Genomic DNA, 23273 nt, shown 5'->3' with positions numbered 1-23273 from the left:
ACATACTATATTAGTCGAATGCAATAGTTACTCTTCTCACAGTTGACACCTGGCTGACAGGACAGAAATCCCAAAAAGCTTCTGCGGAAACTCTGTGAGAGCCTTTGTTCGGGAATTAAAAATCCAACTTTGGGCAGCATGAGGTGCAGACAGGAAAGGGGGGCAAAGCCCTAATTGAAGAGAGAGCCTTCCCGACTGTCTAAATGTTTCCCTTTTTTGTCTAGAGGGGTTAAAAGCCGTTATATGTCACAGAGGCGAATATTCACTGGCAGTATCACCGAGTCCTGACCCTTCCTAGAGGTCATGAATAGTTCATTCCTTTAAACTCTCTCCGTCTCAGTCTACTAAATCCTTACCGCCCCCTCCTCTGTACACACAGCCCAAGGTAGTGTGTCGAGTGGGAGTTCCAAAAGTGAGTGTTTCACTCGTACAATGGCCAAGAAAAGCTTTCTGTACAGAGCGGAGTAAAGTGTTGCGTTCGATCATGAAACTTTAGACTGAAATTATTTTCACGCTGTATGTCACACTTTGGTAAATACATAATCTATACTCTTGGTCAGTCCACACATGAGATTGTACAAATGAATGACAAATCGAACGTGTGGAGAATGGCTTATTCTCTTTGAGGATACAGTGGTACTGTTTAAGCAGATATGCTGTTTTGGGGTCTCATGACACGGGATGATTTGGCAGGCACAATGATTCCGCCCGGTGACAGCGGGATGCCAAACTCTCTGTACTATACTGAACTATAGCTTTTTCAAAGGAGCTGACAGCATTTGCAATTTTAACGACTCCTCTGAAGCGTTTTACAAGATATTGTGATTGTGTTTGGGCCGAACAATTATACATTCATTTGCGTGTGTCAGTGTAACTCTTTGGGTTTTGGAAGACACCATTTATCTTCAATGAGACTTACCCATTCTTGAAGGTCCAGTCAAGTCAAGTCAACAGTATTTATAGAGCACTTTCAAACAGCCATCGCTGCATTCAAAGTGCTGTACATGGAGCGATTTAACATACACAAACAGTATGGATGTGTCTTCAAAGCAGAGATTGATTGTGGCTATCAGAGTTATGGCACCATAACCGCCGATATGATTCAGACGAGCTGAATGGAACAAAAAAGGTTGGACTCCTGAACCTATGGGTGGGTTCGAGTGGGACAGCATGGACACAGTTTAATAGTTTGGAGATGACAGCGGGTGGTCTCCTTGCGTGTATGCGCTAAGGGTGTGGAAAAGAATCGATATTAATCGATGCATCGATGCACACGTGCGCCATGCAAGTGCGTCGGCTCATTCACTGGGTATGATGCAATTGACGGGTGAAATCTAGATTCATCACGATGCATTGGTGGGTATCGGTAAAATCCGATTCAAGCACCGTTTTATTCATGTTAAACGTCACCTATCTGCCCTTTCGTAGGCGCAATGAATGCACCATCATTATTTTGCGTTTTGTGTTGAATACGGACGGAAGCTGTGAGTCACATACAGTGCAGTACACTACTAGCGAAACACTATGGAAGTTTGCGCAAGCAGCAGCGAGGAAACTACTATATTTAATGCACCCGCAACATTCAGATCTTATGTTTGGAAATGCTACCGCTTCGAAAAAAAAGACCAAAATCTTGATAAAACCTCTGTAATTTGCAAAGAATGTCGCACTACGAAGCCATACAACGGCAACACCACAAATATGCAGACCAGTCAAAACGATGGCACCACATCACCGACAAGTTTCCCACCCGCTCCCTCGCCTCCCCATCCGGTTCCTCGTTGGACACCGGAGAAACTCTTGGCAAACCAGGTCAGGATCAGAAAAAAATTGCCTCTTATTTTGGGGGTCCCCTTGCATCTCACTGTGACCGCGCAAGGAAAAACTATATATGGATGACTCTTTTGGACATTTCATTTTGACAGTCAGTGAGAGTGGTCTGTGTACGCTACAATACACACAGCAGCTTTGAGGCTGTGAGTGCCACATTGTTTCAATTGTATTTTTTTTCCTGTCCTATGGAGATGGATATTTCATACAAGACACTCAGTGAGAGTAGTCTGTTTGTGTTTACACTACAGCAACAGCTGTGAGTCTCAGGTGCCAAATTGTTTACATTTTCTTTGCACAAAACCCAATTGTGAAAGGGCTTAAATAAGTTGTTTTACACGTTCTACTGTTTATAAGGAATAAAGTGGTATACTTTTTGCAATACCATACTGAATTCCATCTTTTTTTAAACTCTTTTTCTTTGCGTATTTGCATCATGTTTAATTGCACAATATCACAACAAATTGCTTTGTATTGCATTGATTTGAACTAAATGTGTATCGTGTCGTATCACATCATGAAGACGGTCAAACGTATAGCATTGTGTCGCCAGAAAATTCCATGTATCGTTTAAGTATCGCATCGCTGGTAGTGCATCGAGATGTGTATAGAATCGTCCTCAGTGCTGAGATTCACATCCCTAGTATGCGCATGTACTCGCTTGTACATCCGTAAGTCGACCTCGCTTGGGAATTCTGGCATGTGTTTGCGTCTGGCATCTTTATCCTGGTGTGTGTGTGCGTGTGTGTGTGTGCTCGTGCTCGCGCGCGCTGTCTGCATTGATCTCCAGTGATGTGATCTCCCTTCGGAGTCTGTTCTCATCGGACTCTGATTTACGGATTCATTAGGATCCTTGCACGACTGCCCCCACTTTTTGTCTCCCTTCTTTCGTCAGACACAAACACACACCCACACGCAGTTGTAGGAAAAACCTGCTCCTAAGGGGCAGTTGTGTAGTTTGTTTCAATTCTGTTTGTCATCTTTATGAGTAATCTCTTATTATTCAGAAAGGCTTAGCACCTCATTGTGACGCAAGTTAAAGCACTGTGGCAGTTTTGGAGGTGCTTCCCTACCCCCAAGCAGGCCCACTCGACTGAAAAGAGCCCTCATTGTGTGTGTCTTCTTTTATGGTGCTGTCTGAAAGAGAGGGATACACTCCAGTCCACATTCAAATGCACGTGGTAAGGCAGCCAGCAGAGCAGGACAAACACCACAGGTTGTAAATGCTCTGAAAAGGCATGTGTGTGTGTTGGCGGTTGCACGCAAATCCAATGTGTTTTTGTGAAAGTGAATGTGCACATGCATGATTGTGTGTGAAGGCCTCAGCAGAGTTCCACTTTGCGTGCATAGCCAGCTACTTTATTCCTTGTCCCTCAATCCACCTGTTTTATACTTGCCTGCAATGACTTTCTTTCCACCCGCACTAAGAGATGAAGTTTTGCTTCTTACATTTTTTTCCAAAACTCCACCACCATCAGAAGTCAAGTCATGCAGAAATGTAAAAGAAGAAGAAAAAGAGGAAGGTAATCACACTGTGCGATGGTGCTTTTGTCGTCAGTCGGTGATGGAAACGGGTCTAAATATGAGATTAGAACCTGCCGGTGACTGATGCTATTAGGCAGATATGCCATAGACTTTACTATCTCCCATGAAGGATTAGTGCAAATTATACTGGGAGACAGGCCTGATTTCTCCTCTGCCTTTCTCACTGTGGGCATTTGAGGCACTCTAAGTTGACAGCGTCTGTCTCTGCTTAGTTTTCCGAGACAGGTTGCGTGATAGCTGATGCCAAGCGAGGGCTTAAAAAGTGCGTATAGGTAGGTGTCTGTTTATGTGTGTGTGTGTGTGTGTGTGTGTGTGTGTGCGCTCGTATGCAAGTTTGTGTGCATAAGTGTGACTATTAGAGTTCCTAAATGATGGCAACGTGTGTCTGAATATGATTGTGCATCAGTGACATTTTTTGCTTTTTTTTTCCACGTGGCAGGTTCTCTTTGAGAACACTGACAATCGGGAAGGCTCATTTTAGGCTGGCTGGCTTCCTTTTTAATTCGACACACTCTTATCTGGCTTTCTTTGTAATAATTAAAGTGCCTGTTAGACGAGCTAGGTGATGCAACATTTGTACAACTATGAATAAGAAAGAAAAGCTGCCCAGGTGCTGGATTTCAATATAAAATCCATTTGTTGGTGTGCAGATTAAATGTCAAACGATGAAATTTGTATTTGTATACACATTTCCACTTTGCATCATAAAAGTCCTTTACGGCAGTGAGTGAGTCCATGGCATCCTTCATGTGGAGTGTAATCAACATTCTTCATCAATCTGAAGTGTTTGAACTATTATGTTGATATAACTGCTTACGTTGTTCACCTCTCAGGAATGCTTGAAGAAACATGCAAATGTTTCTCATTTGAGCCCGTGTGTCTCCTCTGGCCTGCTGATTTAGGAGGCTGACTTGCCCTCGAGTGTTGGTTATAAACCAGAGAGATGGAGTTATAAGCCTAAATCTTGCTTTTTCGGGGGCGGTGGGTGTTTGGCACTTCTGTCTCTGCATTTTTGACAACAGATCAAGCTCCTCCTTTCCTGCTTTCAAGATATATTCATGCTACAGTGGTTGGCTACCTCTGCATTCCTCTTGTAAATAAAGCAACCTTAAATTGAGAGCTGCAAACTTGAATGACATCACTCATGGAAAACACTTTTTTCCCTCGCTTGATCTTTTAGATGCCATCTGCCCTTCCTTTTCGTTCTTGTCGGAAATCTGCTCTCACTAAATCGTCTTCTGCACTCCACCTGTGTGCTTAGTTGGTGCGCTATGACACTCAGCAGTGCAGAGTCATCAGGACTGAAACAGGTCAGAGTTCCAACTGAGACAACACACAATCGGTTCTGTATTCCAAATCGTCAAGATAAATAGAAAGTTATTAACGCAAATTATTAGCGGATTATGACCGAAACCGTTTTTCAACCAAACTGTACGCCACGTGACTTCTCTCGGCTTCCTGAAACGAGGAAGTGACGCTTCCTTGTGTAACGTTGATTGTTAGCAGACATGTTTGTTGTGATTTACGCAAATCAGACTTTTTGTTTTTTTGTTTGTTTTTTTCTGCATAGTGTATTAGCCCCTAATTATGGGCTAATAAAATAGAATCAGAATCAGAATCAGAATCATCTTTATTGGCCAAGTATGTAGAACACACAAGGAATTTGTCTCCGGTATAACACGCTGCACTAGTATCATCGTAAACAACAAAATCATTGAACCATTTTAGAGTAACCAGTAGTTTTGTAATACCATTTTGTTTTGCAAGAAGAGTGACTATGTCAGTGACTGTTTAAGGAGTTAATGGCTAGAGGGAAGAAGCTGTTTAAGTGTCTACTGGATTTGGTGCGCATGGATCTGTAGCGTCTGCCTGAGGGGAGTGGCAAAAAAGGTGGTGGGCAGGGTGTGGGGGATCCAGGAGGATTTTCCGTGCCCTTGTCTTGATTCTTGCAGTGTGCAAGTCCTCAAGAGTGGGTAGGGCGGTGCCAACGATTTTTTTCTGCCGTCCTAACTGTCCGTTGAAGTCGGATTTTGTCATTTTTTGTGGCGGCCCCAAACCAAACCGTGATGGAAGAACACAGGATTGATTCGATGACTGCCGTGTAGAACTGTCGGTAAATCGCTTTTCCAACAGCCGTCTAGAACGGATTATGGTGGAAAACCGAGGTAAAACTGTATTTTGAGATTATCAAGTATTAAGTACAGCTTTATTGTCAAATTATGGTTCTCTATATGTTATTAGGGGTTCCTATCATGGTTTTATGCTGGCAATTCCGATTATCCTTGAGTGAGCTCAACGCACCACACTGATTATTGATTAATCTGCCATTTATTTTTGGGATTAATTGATTTCCATCCCTTTATTTTACAAAAACAGGACATTTCAATTGACAGTACAGAAGATGCCCTAAATATATGATTCAGTGACTGGTTTGGTCTGGACCATGTGCAGCATTAAAGGGAGTGGGCAGCAGGTGATGCGATACTGCACACATGCCGGTCTCAAGTTCGCTGCAAGCTGCAAAGTACGAGTTGCGTGTGATCGGCAATGAATGGCACTGATAGACCTACGTGCAATATGCCGATAACCTACATTTCCATAGAAATTGGCCCATCACAATCAGTGATGATAATTGGAGTACCACTACTATTTATACTAACTACATGATATGAAAGGGTGAAAACAGATGTAAGGTTGCTGATTTTGTTGTACATTTGTATGTTTTGGGATTTAGATATTGAGTGAAGCTTCTTGTTCTACATGATCTGGCATATGTAGTTATGTGTTTAACCGGATTCAAAAAGTTTCATCTTCACTGGATGCTATGCAGCCACCCCTCCTTGAAAGTCTGAATGAACAAGTTGAAGTCCTAGTTTCCCACTGCCATGGGACCCGGTGTTCATTTATCTATTTATTTCTGCAGCGCTGTTCTTTTTTTCTCTTCGTATAAAGACAGTCCATGTCCGAGCGTGTCATTGTGTGATGGATTGCATCGTCCTCTTCACTCAGGAAGAGAAAGGGGGATGGTGAAAGGGATGAGAAGGTAAGCAAGGAGAGGAAGAATTCAGTAAGTGAGCCAGGAAGAAGAGTGGCGCGGTGAGGTGCGGCAGTGAAGGACATGGCAGCTTAGCGCTGGCCAAAAAGACTGTGCTGAACACCTGCTCCTGTCTCTGTCGCCCCTTCAACCTCCTCATTACCTGTCAATCTATCACGAGGCAGCCAGATCAAATGTCTGCCGAAGCCAGCATTCGCACGGCGAAGGAAAAGAAAAGGGAGAGACGGCGACGAAGGACTGAAGGAAAGACGGAGGAAAAACGAGTCAACGACATGTTACATTTTTCTCAATTCAAGTTTTCAATTTAGAACCCCATTCTTTGGAAAAGAAAAAGGCAGGATCCAGTTGAGATCAAATAAATACAGTTGGACCATAGGAAATATCAAGCGTATCAAATCAACACCTTGTAAAATGTAGATCAATTACACTGATAAATGAAACCATACCGATGTTCATGGTTATTTTTTAGCAGTGCAGCTTTTTCTCTCACCTGTCAGCACCGTCTGCCCTTTGATTGGCACCTGCTTATGAAAGAGCCGAATGGTCGGACACAGCTACAGTTGGAGGCTAGCCTTCAGTTTCAGATTACAGTGATAATACCCCCAGTGCAGCTGCAGGTGGACCTTTTTTTTTTTCTTTCCTCTTATTCCTGCGTGTGGCAGCACACCATTCAAACACAGTGATGGATTTTCAATAGCGGTCATGCATGGATTTATTTTGTGTGTTAACACTGAATGTGACAAAGCCCTTTTTCACACCAGTGACAGAAATGAGTGTTTCAAAAGGCAATTGAATTTTAGCTGTTCAAGGTGCATGAGTGCACACATGACCAGCCCAGGCCCACTATTTCTGATCTCTCTGCGCCCCTTTGCTCTCCTCCCTACCTCCCTATGTCCTTGTTTTCCATTCTTTCCTCAGTTCTACTACCTCTGGCTCCCTTTTAGTGTGTGAGCTGTGGTGATTTACGGTAATTATCCATCGTTGGGTCATGTATCAGGCTGGCCGTTGCTAGGAGATGGAAGCAGCTGCTGCTGGCTGTTGTCTTGTCATGGATGGTGTGTATGTGTGTGTGTGTGTGTGTGTGTGTGTGTGTGTGTTTGTGAGTGTGTACTTAATGAATGTGTTAGTGCCCTGAGATTTGGGTGTGCTAGGGTGTATTTGTTGTTGGTGTGTGTAATCAGGTGATGCGGGATTTAAAAAGGTGCAGGTGGTAGTGAAGAAAGGAATGCATTGACAAAGCGGGGAAGCTTGTTAAAAGGAGGTGATGATGGAGGTCAGAGGTTGAAAGGTGAAATATGAGTGTTTGTATTTAGCAAAGAGCAGTTTAAAATGCGGAAGTGTGTGATTGTTGTGTTTGTGTGTTTGTGTGCGTGCATGGCGTACAGGAGAGTGATATCAATCAATCAAAATCTTTGTTGAACCAAAAAATGTTGTTGGATTGCCATCCGACCAAAACGGAGAGCAGCAGCACAACAACAGCAGTCCAGCATATGACAACGCCATGAGGAAGATTTACAAGGTCAGTGTGCCAAGAAATGTGCTACATGTGAGGGCAGGAGCAACTGGCATCAAGAAAAATCTGAGACTGTTCGTTGAAGCTACCAGCAAAGAAATGAGTTTTGCAATCATTGGCCATTTTGTTAGGAAAAGCTGTGCAATCTCTTGAACCTCGACTATGAGCTGTCAATTACGCTATTCAGACCCATTAATGTGGGGTATGCAGTTAGCCGGCCTGCCTCACAGTCAGTCGCTTCTGACTTGGAATCTCGGCTTGAACCTTTCTGTGTGGAGTTTGCCTTGTTTCCCTGTCCACCCGGTGATTGTGTTTCCTCCCATAGATAGATGGATCGTCTGCTATGGTGTGCATAATATGTAATCTTTCGTTTACTTAATTTAATGACATGAGGTCTACATTTCTCCAACCCCAAATCAATGCAGTCAATATAGTATCTCAGGAACAGCGAGCTATTTTTGTCATAAATGGGAGAGCGAGAGAGGGGGCTGAGGGGGTCATTGTGGATTTCCCACAGATGGGTGCTGGATCAGACCCCTGAGGGACCTCTTGCCTGCGTTTGCCATGGTAATCCGTCATAGCCCATTGTGTTGAAGCTGTTTCAGGTTTCATGACCTATACTAGTACAAGGAAGCAGACATGAACCAAAAGGTCACAGGCACACATACTGCAACATCCTCATGAGCCAGGAAGTTTTGGGGTTGTGCTATCCCATAATTGAAGTTATTTTACTCTATTAAATTATATATATGTTTTATTCTAATTGTCATAATTTATTAGATGGCTGCTGACTGTTAGCGCATCCGCCTCACACAATCCGGGCTATGACCTGAAGGTATGAGGGTTTGGATGTTCTTCCCTGTGTCTGTGTGGATTTTTTCCAGGTACTCCGATTTCCTCAAAGATTCCACAAACATGCCCGGTAGGTTAAGTGATGACTCCAAATGGTCCGTAGGTCTGAATGTCAGTATGAATGGTTGTTGATTTGCGATTTGCTGCCGACCAATTTTGGATGCATCCTGTTTATATGCTGCTATAGGCTGCAGCACACCCGTGAACCTCGTGAGAATAAGGAGTACATAGAATGGATGGGTGGATGTGAAAGGCATATGAGCCACTACAACTGTACATACAACATCCGCTCTTTCATAGCGACCTAATTAGCACCAGTTAGCATTTGTCATTGTGTTTAGGGGGGAGATTAGAAACACCTCTCAATTAATCTGCAATCAGTCTGTTTGTTAATTAGGTAACCTGTTCAAAGTGGCCTTCGGGGCTCTTGTGTAATTAGCTGAGCTTCTGGGAAGCAGGCCTGCATGTTGACATTGACCTGAAACGTACCAGTGTGCACGCACACACGCAGATTCAGCCATTCACACACCCACACCCAAATATAGTATGCTTACTGTCTAACCCAGAAGAGAGAGAGCATTTCTTAAACACAAATTTAAACATCCTCCCACCCCTTCCATGCAGATGTATAGATTTGTGCACAGTCATGCTCCCAGTGATAATCTTACACTAGTTATTCCTCCTCCTGTTTTGCAGAAAGCCTGCATTACTCGAAACCTTTATTGGAAAAGGATGGACGACATACGTATTATACTCACTTTACACTTGGAGTTTACTTTTTTTTATATTCTTAGTGCAACAGCAAGCCCAACAAATTGAATAGCTCCATTGGTCTGTCATATTGTGTTTTTCTTAGTTCACTTCATAGCCGTTTGCTTACTCTGCTGCCTCCTGACATTGTCTGTGGTAATTAAAGGAGCGGCCTTAAATTTATCGTGTAATTATACAAGCCTTGTTATGCAGAGAAGACCAGGATGGGCTGATATGCTCAATAAAAAAAGTAAAATAAAAATCCTCCCGGCTTGATTGAACCTGCGTTCGCATTGAGACGTTACAGATATTCAGGTGTGTGTAACTGCATTTATGTGGTTATGGGTATGTCTGCCTGATTATGTATGTATTGCACTGCTGTGGTTTTGTACATGCTGAGAGTGAGTGAGAATGAACATGTATTTAAGAAAAAAAAAAGCCAGATGAATTCCTATCGATTGCTGCTGGTTCACAGTCTTGATCCCCAGCATGTTAAACCCTCCTGTACTCCGTGAAGAGCACTCAGTCAGTGTGGGCTAAAAACAACAACAACAAAAAACTGTAGGCTTGTGAAAAAATAAAACCCTTTGCTTGTAGCATCACCTGTGAGTGTGTGAGTGTACGTTTACACGTGTAAATGGTTTAACCGATTGAGTCAACGACTTGACATTACTAATCCGCATTATTATGTTTAATACTTGAAGTTGACTGATCCGCAATCATGTGGTTTTTGTATCTTGTGTTACAAGTCTAGTGCTTCCCAACCTTTTTTGTGTCATGGACCAGTTGAGACAAGTACATGCTGTTCGCGGACAGACAACCATAATTTTCATTTCGTTTGAATCATTTCATCTTCTCACACACACACACACACACACACACACACACACGGATATTGATATCTCTCTCTTTCTCTCACTGTGTTCTCTTTCTCTCACTGTGTGTGTGTGTGTGTGTGTGTGTGTGTGTGTGTGTGTGTGTGTGTGTGTGTGTGTGTATGTATATATATATATATATATATATATATATATATATATATATATATATATATATATATATATATATATATATATATCACACACACCATATTTTCCAGACTATAAGTCTTTTTTTTCATAGTTTGGCTGGGGGTGCGACTTATACTCTGGAGCAATTTATGTGTGAACTGATTAACACATTACATCATTTCACTTTGTTTTCACATTAAACCACGAGAGGCTGCTCTAGGCCTGTGTTAATACTTTCCACATCGGCGGTAACTGATTAAAAACGGCTGATGATGACTCTGACGTAAGCGACGTAGAAGAGGAAGCGCCGCATCTTCTACCTCCGGAGTTGGCGGAGTTCTTTAAAAGTGACACAGAGGATGAAGATTTCATTGGATTTAGTGATTTGGAGCGACACTGATGGTTTAGTAAACTTGCTAGCATGTTCTCTATGCTATAGTTAGCTGATTAACTCTTGACATGTTACATCAACGTACCAGGCATGACCCCCCCCCCCACACACAGACACACACCCACAGATGATTTATACTCCAGTGCGACTTAGGTTTTTTTTTTCTTCTTTATTATGGATTTTTTGGCTGGTGCGACTTCTAATAATCATTTACAGTGGACTTTTGAGTTTCCCGGCTGCTGTTATCAGTGAACTATAACGCTTTCTAGAGCAAAAAAAATGTCCCGTCAAAACGGCAACAGTCTGCGATTGTCTACAAAGTTCAAGAGTACAAAAATAAGATGCTTGTCAATGAGAAAATAGTAGCAGTTAGCCATGCTTGCTTTGGCCGTTCCAATCACCGTGAGTCACGTTAAATAATATGCCAACAACATATGTATGTTTACGACAACTTTATTCAGGTCAGATTCACAACATGCACTACACAATATGGGCCATATGGTACAAACGTGTGGAAATATTTGATGTAAAACAAAACCTGTACCACGAAATCTTGCAAAATATGCAAGTTTGACCTTCAGTCCAATCAAAACTTGAATGAAATACAAAGAGTGAATTAGAGACATGCTTCCTTTTGGGGTTGGGGGTGTTACAAATATGTGTCTCACGCGCTATGCTCTGGAACACACGATTAGACCGGCTGGCTCATTGGTTGTATTTTTAATTATTTCTATGTCAGTCCGTCAAAATGTGTCTTTACGTGAAACTGTTCCGTGGCTAAAACAAAGCAAAAAAAAAAAAAAACATTGTGGTTCGGATATCAATGACATTTGAAAAGATACTTTTATCACATTATTGTTGACTACAAAAAATATTTAGTCATTCAACTCCTCGTGTGCATGCTTGTGTGCTGGTGTGGTGTGCACCCTCTGTAATTGAGAGCGATCTTGGCAATGGCCCACAAGATGCTTCTCTGAACTGATCTTTGAGTCGAGTATAAATAGTGCTAACGCTATAAATAAAACAGCAGTACCTTTCTCTTAACTCGCCCTGTCCCTCCCTCGCACGCGCGCACGCAAACAAACACACACACACACGCACACACGGCTGACACGGACTCCACACCTGTACATACACACAATCATAGGAACAAAGACAGAGCTTCCGTTAATCCATAGCTCACTTTTTAGAGGTCAGGCGGAAGGGTGTCTGTGGAACACATTGATGTATTTACATGAGAGCGTGACCTCTACAAGCTTAGCACTGACTACCTGTCTGACCTCTGACCCTTTCTGCTTGACCTACAGTCATGTATTCCCAACATTAAGCCCCAATGGATACATTTAAGCATGATGCTCTTATTCAAGGTGAGCAAGTAGCTGATGGTGGACTTTCCCATAGTACGATTATGGCAGCTGGTGAAGACATTAACCCTGAGCCATCCGGGGAGATTTTTTATTTCCCTTCCTTGCTTCCTGAAACGGTCTTTTATGCACTTCTAGTAGCAAACGGTTGTTACCGGTGCTTGACTAAATATCTGCAAGTAATGCAGAATTTCAACAATAATCCTATTTGCACAGTGCTGATTCACATTCGCTCACCACTTTCTGCTTAGGTCCATTATGCAGCCCGATGGATCTGCAGAATAACATGTCCCATCTGCTGCTATCTGCTGAGCTCAACTCAGGCTAGAGGTGTTTTCAAATGGGCCGGAGAGAGGGGGGAGAGATAAATTGGTACATGGATTGGAATGGCACAACAAGGAGAAGACTACGATCGGATGAGAACCAAGAAGTAAATCATCGCCTTCACGCTCAATATCCGGCTTTGTAACTCTCATCTTTGCATAATTCAACTCATCAAATGTTCAGGTGTGACAGAGTACCAGCATATAAATCCAGAACTGCTGAAATTTTACCTTGAAAGCTTCTCTGAAGTTGGCATAGCTCAATCATATCAATATCATCAAAGTGCATCCTGTTGGAGTCTTTTTCACAGCTGAATCTTTTCCTTCGACACATTTATTGCCATGTGTCTCAAACAGAAAAAGAATAGTGTAAGTTCTCCTGTCGGGTATTTGCTTTGCAAATATTGGTCACTTTAGGGCAGTGTTTCCCCACCATTTGAGTCAAGTTGTATAGTTTGCATTCAAAGAATCTCATGCACACGACAAACCAAAATAATACTGAAAATCATTTTTTTTAAAAAGTCTCAATATTTCCACAAACATTACTTGTATGAAGAAAACGTTTTCGGACTGATGTGGTGAAATTGGATAATTTCCCATGGCACACCTGATCTTCTCTTATCGTACAGAACATAACAAGGCTCAGGTACAGCTTTGTGATGTTTTCCGTATCCTTGTCCCCTTGTCTCTCGTGTCCTCTTTCTTTTCTATGCAACCTCCTGTCAAAATTAGGCCCGGGTTCCTCAGCAGGCCATGGCTCTCATGTTAGCCGCTTCACAGGAAGCACATCCCAACATTCCCCCTGACACGCCGGCAGCAGCATTACCATAATTGGCTTTTCTACATGACGGGACAGAGGAAATAATAATGTCATTTTATTTACAGCCCTCTTCTCCCGGTCCGAGAGCAGTCACCCCTCCCCTCCAGCCCTTCTCGCCGCCGCACTCTCTCTTCTATCTGCCATACAATGCTCCTCCTCTCTCTTTTTTTTAAAGTTTTTATTTTTTTTAATCTCATCTCCCTCTCCCCCACTATTCTCTCCGTGCGGCGTGCGGCTCATTCTGCCACAGCGTGCAGGTCAAGCGATGGCTTTTTGATCAGCTCCTGTCCAAAGCCATCAGTGTTGAGAGGCATGTAATGGCGAGCAGGGTGACAAACAGAATCTGGGGAAAGGAATAAGACTGCCAGTTTCCTATTAGGGGCCAGCCTAAACGGCCCCGGCCTGCAACCCTCCCCATCCCGCCGCATGGCAAAAACCTCCACCAGCCTTCTGCTCCGCAAACCCACTCTTGCACTGCCTAAATCACATGAGTGAAGGGACCTGTGATTGGACATTAGTGCTGCAAATGACTGCTGTGATTGCCCCCTCCTCGCAAACGCACATCAAATAAATAAAGAAATGTGTGCAAATAAATAGGTGAACAGGCGTTGGAGAAAAGGGGCTGGTGAAGAGAGGCTGACTGGTTTCATCTCTTTCTTTTCACTCTTGTTTCATCTCCTTTCTGCCTTTCTTATCTGGTTTGTTTGGCTTTGACAGCGGCCAAATGGTGAAGCTCTGCGAGCCTGACAGAGAGTGTTATTGATTTAACAACCAAGCAGACTCTCTGCAAAGAAGGGAGAAAGCAGGAAAAAAACACGGATGGGTGGGAAAGAGATAGCAAAGTTTTGAAAAGGAGTAATGTGTTGCCGCTTGCCTCCTTGCCAAATTGCAGACGCGTACTCTGGTTGGATTCAATCTTGTAGGGTTTACAGAAATCAAGTTCTCAAAAAAAGTCACTATGTGTGGGGGAGAATGTTTGGAAGATGCTCTCTACGACCATGTTGTCACACTCTGAAGCGCAATTTTATACTGTATTGACACAGGATGAAGGGCATTCTCTGCCAAATATAATAGAAGTCTTTGTCTCCGTCCAGTCTGAACAGCCAGACTGCCTGCTTTCTCCCCGGTCTGCTCTTTAAAGAAGGTTTTTACAAAGCCGCAGAGCAGACTGTAAGGACAAATTTGTGACGATACTTCACACTGTAGTATTCATAAGGGAAGTATTTTCTTCCTTTTTAGTTGAAAAAAGTCACACTTTTAGCCTCGTATAGCCATTTAGCCTTTGGTCCAGTGTTTTGTAGCGTGAGAAAGGAGAACCTCCTTTATCGTTTTTATAATGTGTTGTGTTTTTCAAGGGCTCCTTTACGACATCCACAGGGGCTACTAAACCTTTTTAGTCCTTCACATATTTGATGCCTCCCTTTATTCAAAGCGTATCACCCATATGCATAGAACACCGTAGCTGAGCGATGCACTGAGATGCTAATATCTTGCTTGCCGTTGTTGTGAGAGTGGCTGGTGGCGGGGCTTGATCGCTGCAGTTTGTGACAGTGAGTCGTGGCACTCTCTTGGCCACGCTGCCGCCTGTCTCCGTGATGGCGGCACGTTCCCAAGCAAAAGTGACAAGCGCGTTGGTGCCCGTGCAGATGGCCCTGCTCACAGCCATCACCCTCTCTGCAAGCCAAACCGCCAGGGACGCCAGCCCACCCGTAGCCTGCCCCTTCCGACTGCGGTGACGTTGCATACGTGCGTCCAGCGCACAAATCCACGAGGGGTGGTGTTGGGGGCAAGGGAAGGAAGGGGGTTCAGATGACAGCGAGTGAAAGTCAAACATCTTCAAGCCGCAGTGATTGAGGCGTCCACGTTTGATGGGTAGCTCTTAATATTTTTACCTCCTCATTGCCAATTCAGATTTCATCATCCTGTCAGACGAGCATTTCAAAGGCGAGGCAGAGATCATTTATTTCAGGCTAACTTTAACTGTGTTTCATCACTAATGTACATTTATGGTTTGCAAAACAATCTGAATACTGCCTATGATTTTTACAGATGTCTCTCTGCCTGTCTTTTGTCTCTGTGCTTTTGATAGCTCCCTCTTTGTCGTTTCCATGACAACATGGTAGGACAGAAATTGATTGACAGCCATCGTCAAAGGGTTCCCTGGCGACCTGCTCATCGCTCAAAGCCCCTCCTTATTGCAGTCTGTATTTTGTCACTCATCCACATATTTTTCGCTTTCTCTTTCCGACAATGTGATTTTTATATTTCCAACTATTGGGGTTTTGGCTATTTTTGCACCTGACGTGAGTGACTCAGCTAGGTTGTCCCACCAGTACAATGGGACTCGTGATGAATGGCCAGCCAGTCTGCAGGTTGCATTGTATATTAAATGTCTGATATGGATTGACATCCTCATGCTCTGGAAGCAGGTTGGTGCGGGAAGGCACCCTAACAGGAGACACTCTGCAGATGTGTTGTAGAGAATACATCATAATGCTAATCTGCTATGTTAGGGATTTTCAGGAGTTTTAGAAACTGTCTCGGTCTCAGTCTGTCAGTGGGATTGAAGCGCAGCCAGGTTCTCCTGTAGTGCTCTCATTTCACTGAAATCCTGTCAAGCACTGGGGTTCGGAGAGGGGGAGGTAAGTTGCTCATTTGGAGAACGGCGTATCAGCAGCACACTCTCGATTCATAGACAATATTGTGGTCGGAGTCTCCTTTGCCCTATAAGAGGAGCTAAGTATGCGCTGCATTGTGAAGGTGAGCGTGCAGGCTAACGTGCATTCCCAAACCGACGCGCTCAAACGCACATCATCACATCGTCACAGTGCATGGTGCAGCTGCTCACATCCCCCACCTCATCCACCCATCTCCTCTCAGGCAGCAGTAAATGGTGCCAGGGTATATATATCAGGTATTATGTCCACTTAGATTATGATATGACAGGTTAGCGTGCCGTTTGAAGCTGACAGCACATCTGTTTCATCAGGAAAGATTGATACTGGCATCTAGGACACACATCTCACCATGCAGGAAGGAGATAAAGGAAGAAGCTAGGGGGCTGTCTTTCCTGTCTCCCTGCCTCTCTCTTTTTTCTTTCTCCCATTTCGACTTAGTCCCCCCTTCCTGCCTAGAAAAACCAACACCTCATGCACACTTGTTCTTCTTTCCACGTGTCTACTTTTCATCCATGTTTTCCCCCAAACCTCCTTAATGTTGTTCTTGCTTATGGTTGCTTGCGGTGGGTTCCCTACCCAGTGTATGTGCAGACACACACACACACACACACACACACATCTTGCCGCTGCCCCGAGCTCATGTTCTTCAATATTTGTTCGTTTTTACAATGCATTGGTTATCTCCTCCATAGTCGTCTTAACAATCATGAGCAGCCTGGTCCGAATGACATTGTTTTGTCATTTTCTGTGCTTATTATCTCAAATGGGAATGACCTTTAGCTTGGTTGACTGGGTTAGGAAAAGCTGCAGTACCTTCCAATTAGTGCCCCCCCTCCCCCATCACCACATCAACTCTTAACATTTGAGGAGTTGAACTTCGCGGACTGGAGGATTGAGAGGCAATGAAGCTTAGAGAATAGAAAAACAAAGTGTAAAAAAGGGAGTTGGACATGCAAGCATGCAACTGACGAAGAAGGCCAAACAGCCAGTCATTTCCCAGGAAACATGAGGCATGTGTGAAGGAATAGGGAGTTGGGTAGGAAAAGGACAACTGTCAGAAGCGCAGTGATTTATATTTCCCTTGGAGGCTTTTTTCACCGCACGCGTTCAGAACCACATGTGTGTAAAATATAAAGTCATGCATGCATGCATACATGGAGACAGACGCACAGTTGCAGTGGTTCAGAATAAAAGGGCAACATTTTCCACTGAGTCGTAGGTCTGTGTCATTTTTGTTACCTTCAGTGTTAATGTACTGTGAATCTTCAATTTCACTTTGCTAATAGAATTTCTTCTCTCCAATTTTTGTCTCCTGTCTGTCCTACAGCGTACATGCCCGAAGATGAACTTAAGGCGCCCACTCAAGAGGAGGAAGAGCACCTCCAGGATGATGGCCTCTCATTAGATGGCCAGGACACTGAATTTCTGTGCAACGAGGAAGAGGATGATGTGGAAGGAGGCCAACCGCCTAGTTACAGAGACTCTCCCCTCAGCAACGGCACCAATCCCGATGCTGGCTACGGGTCCCCGCTTAGCGACGCCAGTGACAGACTTCCGGACTTCAAAAGTACTTCCTCTCGGGATGGTCACGAGAAGGAAGGTGCAACCTTGCCCTTCTCACCCAACAACGGCCTATCTTTCCAAGATAGCTTGGCTCAGATGAAAGCCGTCTATGCAAACCTCATTTCAGATGCCTCTTGGTCCAGCATTACAATGGATATCATGAAATCCAAGTCTGCTGCAGCTGGCAGTGTAAACAGTACCCTCATCACCTCAGAAGCCGCCTCTTCTGCCCCAGTTTCGACAGCAACGACGACGACGACCACAAACAAGAGCAACGGGGTCAACATAGTCAGCAGTCATCACAATGGCAGGGGCTCCAGCACCACTGCCAGCCACACTGGCACCACAACCGTTAACACGAATGGCACTGCAGCTGGTGCTGTTAGCATCCAGAACGCAACCGGCAGCGGCGGGAGCAGCAGTGGCGGGACTAACAACGGTAGTGGTGTGGCCTATGACTGGCACCAAGCAGCACTTGCAAAGACTCTTCAGCAGACCCCCTACCATCTTTTACCAGAGCCTAGCCTTTTCAGCACAGTGCAGCTCTACCGTCAAAACAACAAGCTGTATGGCTCCGTCTTCACCGGTGCAAGCAAATTCCGCTGTAAAGATTGTAGCGCTGCCTATGACACCCTGGTTGGTTTGACAGTCCACATGAATGAGACTGGCCACTATCGAGATGACAACAAGGACAAAGATGAGGATCAGGGAAAGCGCTGGTCCAAGCCCCGCAAACGCTCCCTGATGGAGATGGAAGGCAAAGAGGATGCTCAGAAGGTGCTAAAGTGCATGTACTGTGGCCACTCGTTTGAATCTCTGCAGGATCTCAGCGTTCATATGATCAAGACCAAGCATTACCAGAAAGTGCCTCTCAAAGAACCAGTGCCGGCCTTGGCCACTAAACTGGTGCCCGCATCCACTAAAAAACGAATAACGCAAGATCCGATAATATCCCCTTGCTCTCCGGAGTCTGTCCATACCGGTGGTGCGGGAGGCAATTTATCACTTGCCGATATTGGCAAAGATGCCAAATCAGCAGCTAATCCCTATGTCACGGCAAACAACCGCTATGGCTACCAGAACGGTGCCAGCTATACATGGCAGTTTGAAGCACGAAAAGCTCAGATCCTGAAATGCATGGAGTGTGGTAGCTCTCACGATACGCTGCAACAGCTTACCGCTCACATGATGGTCACAGGTCACTTTTTGAAGGTCACAAATTCGGCATCCAAGAAAGGGAAGCAACTGGTGTTTGATCCTGTGGTGGAAGAGAAGATTCAATCTATCCCACTGCCGCCTACAACCGCCAGACTCCCTGTACCTGGAAGTATTAAGTCTCAGCCAGTGTCCCCTGCCCTCTCCTCAGGCTCAGAGGAAAAGAGGGAAGTGAGTGAGGATGAGAAAGTTGAAAGTGGGGAGCCAGTGGAGAAAAAAATTAAAGAGGAGAGAGATGACTCGGGTGAGAAAGTGGAGACTGACGCCACATCATATAAATATCTCAGAGAAGAAGATCTGGAGGAGACTCCGAAAGAAGGTCTTGATATTCTCAAATCTCTGGAAAACACGGTGTCAAGCGCCATTAGCAAGGCTCAGACAGGCACTCCCACTTGGGGTGGATACCCAAGCATTCATGCAGCTTATCAGCTGCAAGGTGCAATAAAGAGCTCGACGACTGTTCTGCCCCCCAGCATCCAGAGTGTCCAGATGCAGCCGATGTTTAACAGTGGGCTTCGGGGGCTTGTGAGTGATCCCAGTTCGGTCATCCACTCGCCTCGGAGCCCTTCTTCGCCTACTCCGCTCAGGAGCAATGTCACTGCCATGGAGGAGCTGGTGGAGAAAGTGACGGGCAAAGCCGCCGCTGTAAAGAAAGAAAAGGAGGAGAAAATGGTGAGCGTGGAGCGGGCCCGGCCCCCTTCGCTGGTCAAATCCCCCTCTCCTGTACTGAGGGAGCAGAGAGAGCAACTGGCCTCTCCAAATGACCTAATTGCTGGTAAGGCATCTGGTATGAGAAGTACCAGCCCGGGCAGTGTCGAAGCCGAACTTATCTGCAAGAAGGAGCCGAAAGAAAGTCACAACAATTCAAAGAACCACCCAGAGGCCTGCCAATCTCCGGTGACTAACGGCAACAGTCTCGGTGTCATTACTGATCACTTCCCAGAAAGTCCTTTTATCAATCCTCTCAGTGCACTCCAGTCAATCATGAACACACACCTGGGAAAGGCCTCCAAAACGGTAAGCCCAGCTGCAGACCCGCTCTCCATGCTTTACAAAATCAGTAACAGCATGATGGATAAAAAGCCAGCCTTCAACCCAACACCTCAGGGCAAAACCGCTGAGGGCATCAACCACTTTGCTTTGTATGAAAACAATGACCAACCCATAGACCTGAGTAAAAACAAGTCGAGCACTCACAGTAACAGTAATGCTAACAACAACAACAACAACAACAGTAGTAGTGTGGTCAAAAATATTGTAAATGGTAACAAGCCTATCGTGAGCATGCCGGATAGGGTATCCTCTCCTTTGAGAGAGAATGCTCTCATGGACATCTCCGATATGGTCAAAAACCTCACCGGGCGACTGACTCCCAAATCCTCAACGCCCTCCTCCATCTCTGAGAAATCAGACGCTGATGGCAGTGCATTTGAGGAAGCTCTCGAGGATCTCTCCCCAGTGCAGAAGAGAAAGGGGAGGCAATCCAACTGGAATCCCCAGCACCTCCTTATTCTGCAGGCACAGTTTGCCTCCAGCTTGCGGGAGACCCCAGAAGGCCGCTACGCCATGACTGACCTGGGCCCTCAGGAAAGGGTCCACATCTGTAAGTTCACTGGCCTCTCCATGACCACCATATCCCACTGGCTGGCTAATGTCAAGTACCAGCTGAGACGGACTGGTGGCACCAAGTTTCTCAAAAACATGGACTCGTGCCAGCCTGTGTTCCTCTGTAGTGACTGTGCCTCCCAGTTCAGGACTCCCTCCTCGTATATCAGCCACCTGGAGTCTCACTTGGGATTCAGCTTGAAGGACCTGTCCAAACTGTCAGCTGAACACCTACGCGAGCAGCAGGCTGCCTCAAAGGTGATCACGGACAAAATGACATTCGGCAGTTCCCTGTCAGCCTTGACTACGCCAGAGGACGACATTGGCTCGGTGTACCAGTGCAGACTTTGCAATCGGACATTCGTCAGCAAACACGCAGTCAAGTTACACCTCAGTAAAACCCATGGCAAGTCTCCCGAGGACCACCTGGTCTTTGTTACAGCTTTGGAGAAACTCGAGAAACTAGACAAAATGGAGTCGGTTTAAGGAGGGTGTCGAGGAGAAGAGACGTTAACAGCTACGGTATGGAACTGACTAGAATTTCATTGCACTAAAACAACATTGTTCACAGTTACTGCACTGGGCCGAACTGAGCCAACAGAAAAAAAAATATACAAAGTCTTATTTTCTGTTGTAATGATTGCCTGACTGGACCATGTTGATTTGTTTTCATTTTGCCATTTTTTTACACTTATTTCCTAAGATATTTATATGCTGTTTGTCTGATCTGTGCATGTATTTTAGTGAATCAAGGTTAAACAAAAATGGGAATGATTTCAATATTGTCATGACAAAAATACAACTGTGTCAATGATAAAATTAAAAATGCATTGGAAGAATGGAAATCTGTACTATACTTGATATGAAGAAGAAAATTAAATGTACACACCAAAAACAATTAAAAATACCCCGAAAGACTGAAGTAGCACCTTAGACTTTTGAATTTTGCGTTTCTAAAAGAATAATAATTATTGGTTCCTGTTATTGAAATGTTTTGAAAAAGAATGGACTGCTTTAATGTATTAAAAAAAAAGGTGATATGAACATTTGGAACAACTGAAATGCTGCTTCCAGTGAGTCAAAAGTGGCCATTTTATGCAAGTTTCCTTAAAAAAAAAAGAAAAAAAGTGAAGTATCTTTGTTGTTTATTAATTGTTTTCATTTCAATTTTCCTCTTTTTACCGGTGTTGCTTTCAGCTGTAAAAAGAACATTTGTAAATGATTACCAGTGAAATGTCAGTACTCCCATAAGACATATTTCAACATTTGAAATGACTGCAGTCTTTGTATCTTAAGGCGTGTGCATTCTCTAACTTTTATATTGTCATTTTATGTACTAAAATTATTAAAAACAAACAACAACAAAATATTGTGTACATAGATATATGCTGTAGAGTTACACCGTTTTTTTTAATGAAAATACAAATTTCAGCTTCTTTGGCTTGGTTTACAGAAATGATTTTAATTGTACTTGCATCCGATTTGATGCATGATATGGTGTGGAAAATAAATAAGCGATGCACAATGACTATACATTTCAATGTTTTATCAACAATATTGTAAAAAAACAACAACAACAACAAAGAAACGTTTTTAGCACCTCTTAGGTTGTTTCTTTTCTTTCTCAGTTGTAAAATAAACCCCAAAGCAGTTGTTAACAGTCATACATTTGTGGTTGTGTGTTCATTTGTCATAACGGTGCATCAAGCTCCAAATGTATGTTCAAATGCTCTGTAGCATCCCCTTTGCTGCACATTAAAGCATCACAGCAAATTCTAGTTCTCGCCCAGTGTAGTACATTTTTTTTCACCCACTACATTTTCAATTACCAGTATTCTTAAATGCTCTTGCTTTCTTGTGCAACAAACCGACTTTGCGCCTTGCAACATTTAAGAGAAAAATAGCTGGTTACCGAGCTGCAGGATACCACCAATGTTATAGTAATGATGAAGATCACAGGAATGATAAGCCAATGAGAGTGGTGATTGTGCTTCAGAAACTCATGCTCGACTTGTGACTGGCCTTCGGAGGGCCTGCTGTGAAGAGCCATTGTTATATTTATTAATGACAGCAGTGTACTGTAGCCTGTGATCTGATCAGATCTGGTCTTTGTCAACATCATCTTTGTCAACATCTTAACTAATAACACGAAACCAATGACAGAAGTTATTTTTTGTTTGTCTTTTAGGATACTCAGAAAACAGATTTTTTTTTTCTCTCTCCACATTTGCTTTGCCCACTCTGTGGTTTGAGTGACTAGTGATATTCAAAACAGAACCCAAAAGTCATTGGTAAATACTGATAGATTTACTGTGGCTCTGTTCATTCGATTGTTTTGGTGCAATGCATATATTTTTGGGGATATCAACCTGAAGTCTGTATCGTTGGTATTCTTTTTTAATACAGTATACAGTAATGTGATCAAATGAAGTAAAATTGTGTATTTGGCAGCAAACTTACAATTAATGTCAATTAAAATTCTATGTAATATGTTTTTAATTAATATGATCCGGGCGGCACGGTGGTCGACTGGTGAGCCTCACATTGCAGAGTTGCAGGGTTCGATTCCAGTTTCTACCTTCTTGTGTGGAGTTTGCATGGTCTGCCTGTGCCTGCGTGGGTTTTCTCCGGGTACTCCGTTTCCTCTCACATTCCAAAAATGTGCATGACAGGCTGATTGTGCACTCGAAATTGTCCCTAGGTGTGAGCGTGGATGGTTGTTTGTCTATGTGTGCGCCGCGATTGGCTGGCAACCGGTTCAG

The 23273-nt window shown here is 43.9% G+C and overlaps 1 protein-coding gene across 3 annotated transcripts in view; it reads left to right on the top strand.

The window, feature by feature from the left end:
• Positions 1-22175, top strand: part of LOC127600241 (teashirt homolog 1-like) — a 46270-nt gene extending 24095 nt beyond the window's left edge. For all 3 annotated transcript variants that reach the window (XM_052064629.1, XM_052064628.1, XM_052064627.1), the window contains one exon: positions 17456-22175. In XM_052064629.1, the coding sequence (XP_051920589.1) occupies positions 17456-20997 (3542 nt within the window). In that variant the 3' untranslated portion in view covers positions 20998-22175. The remainder of the gene's footprint in view (positions 1-17455) is intronic.
• Positions 22176-23273: the final 1098 nt, after the last annotated feature.

This window comes from Hippocampus zosterae, chromosome 5 (genome assembly GCF_025434085.1).
Source record: "Hippocampus zosterae strain Florida chromosome 5, ASM2543408v3, whole genome shotgun sequence".
NCBI lineage: Eukaryota > Metazoa > Chordata > Actinopteri > Syngnathiformes > Syngnathidae > Hippocampus > Hippocampus zosterae.
This window is presented reverse-complemented; position numbering and strand designations above follow the sequence as displayed.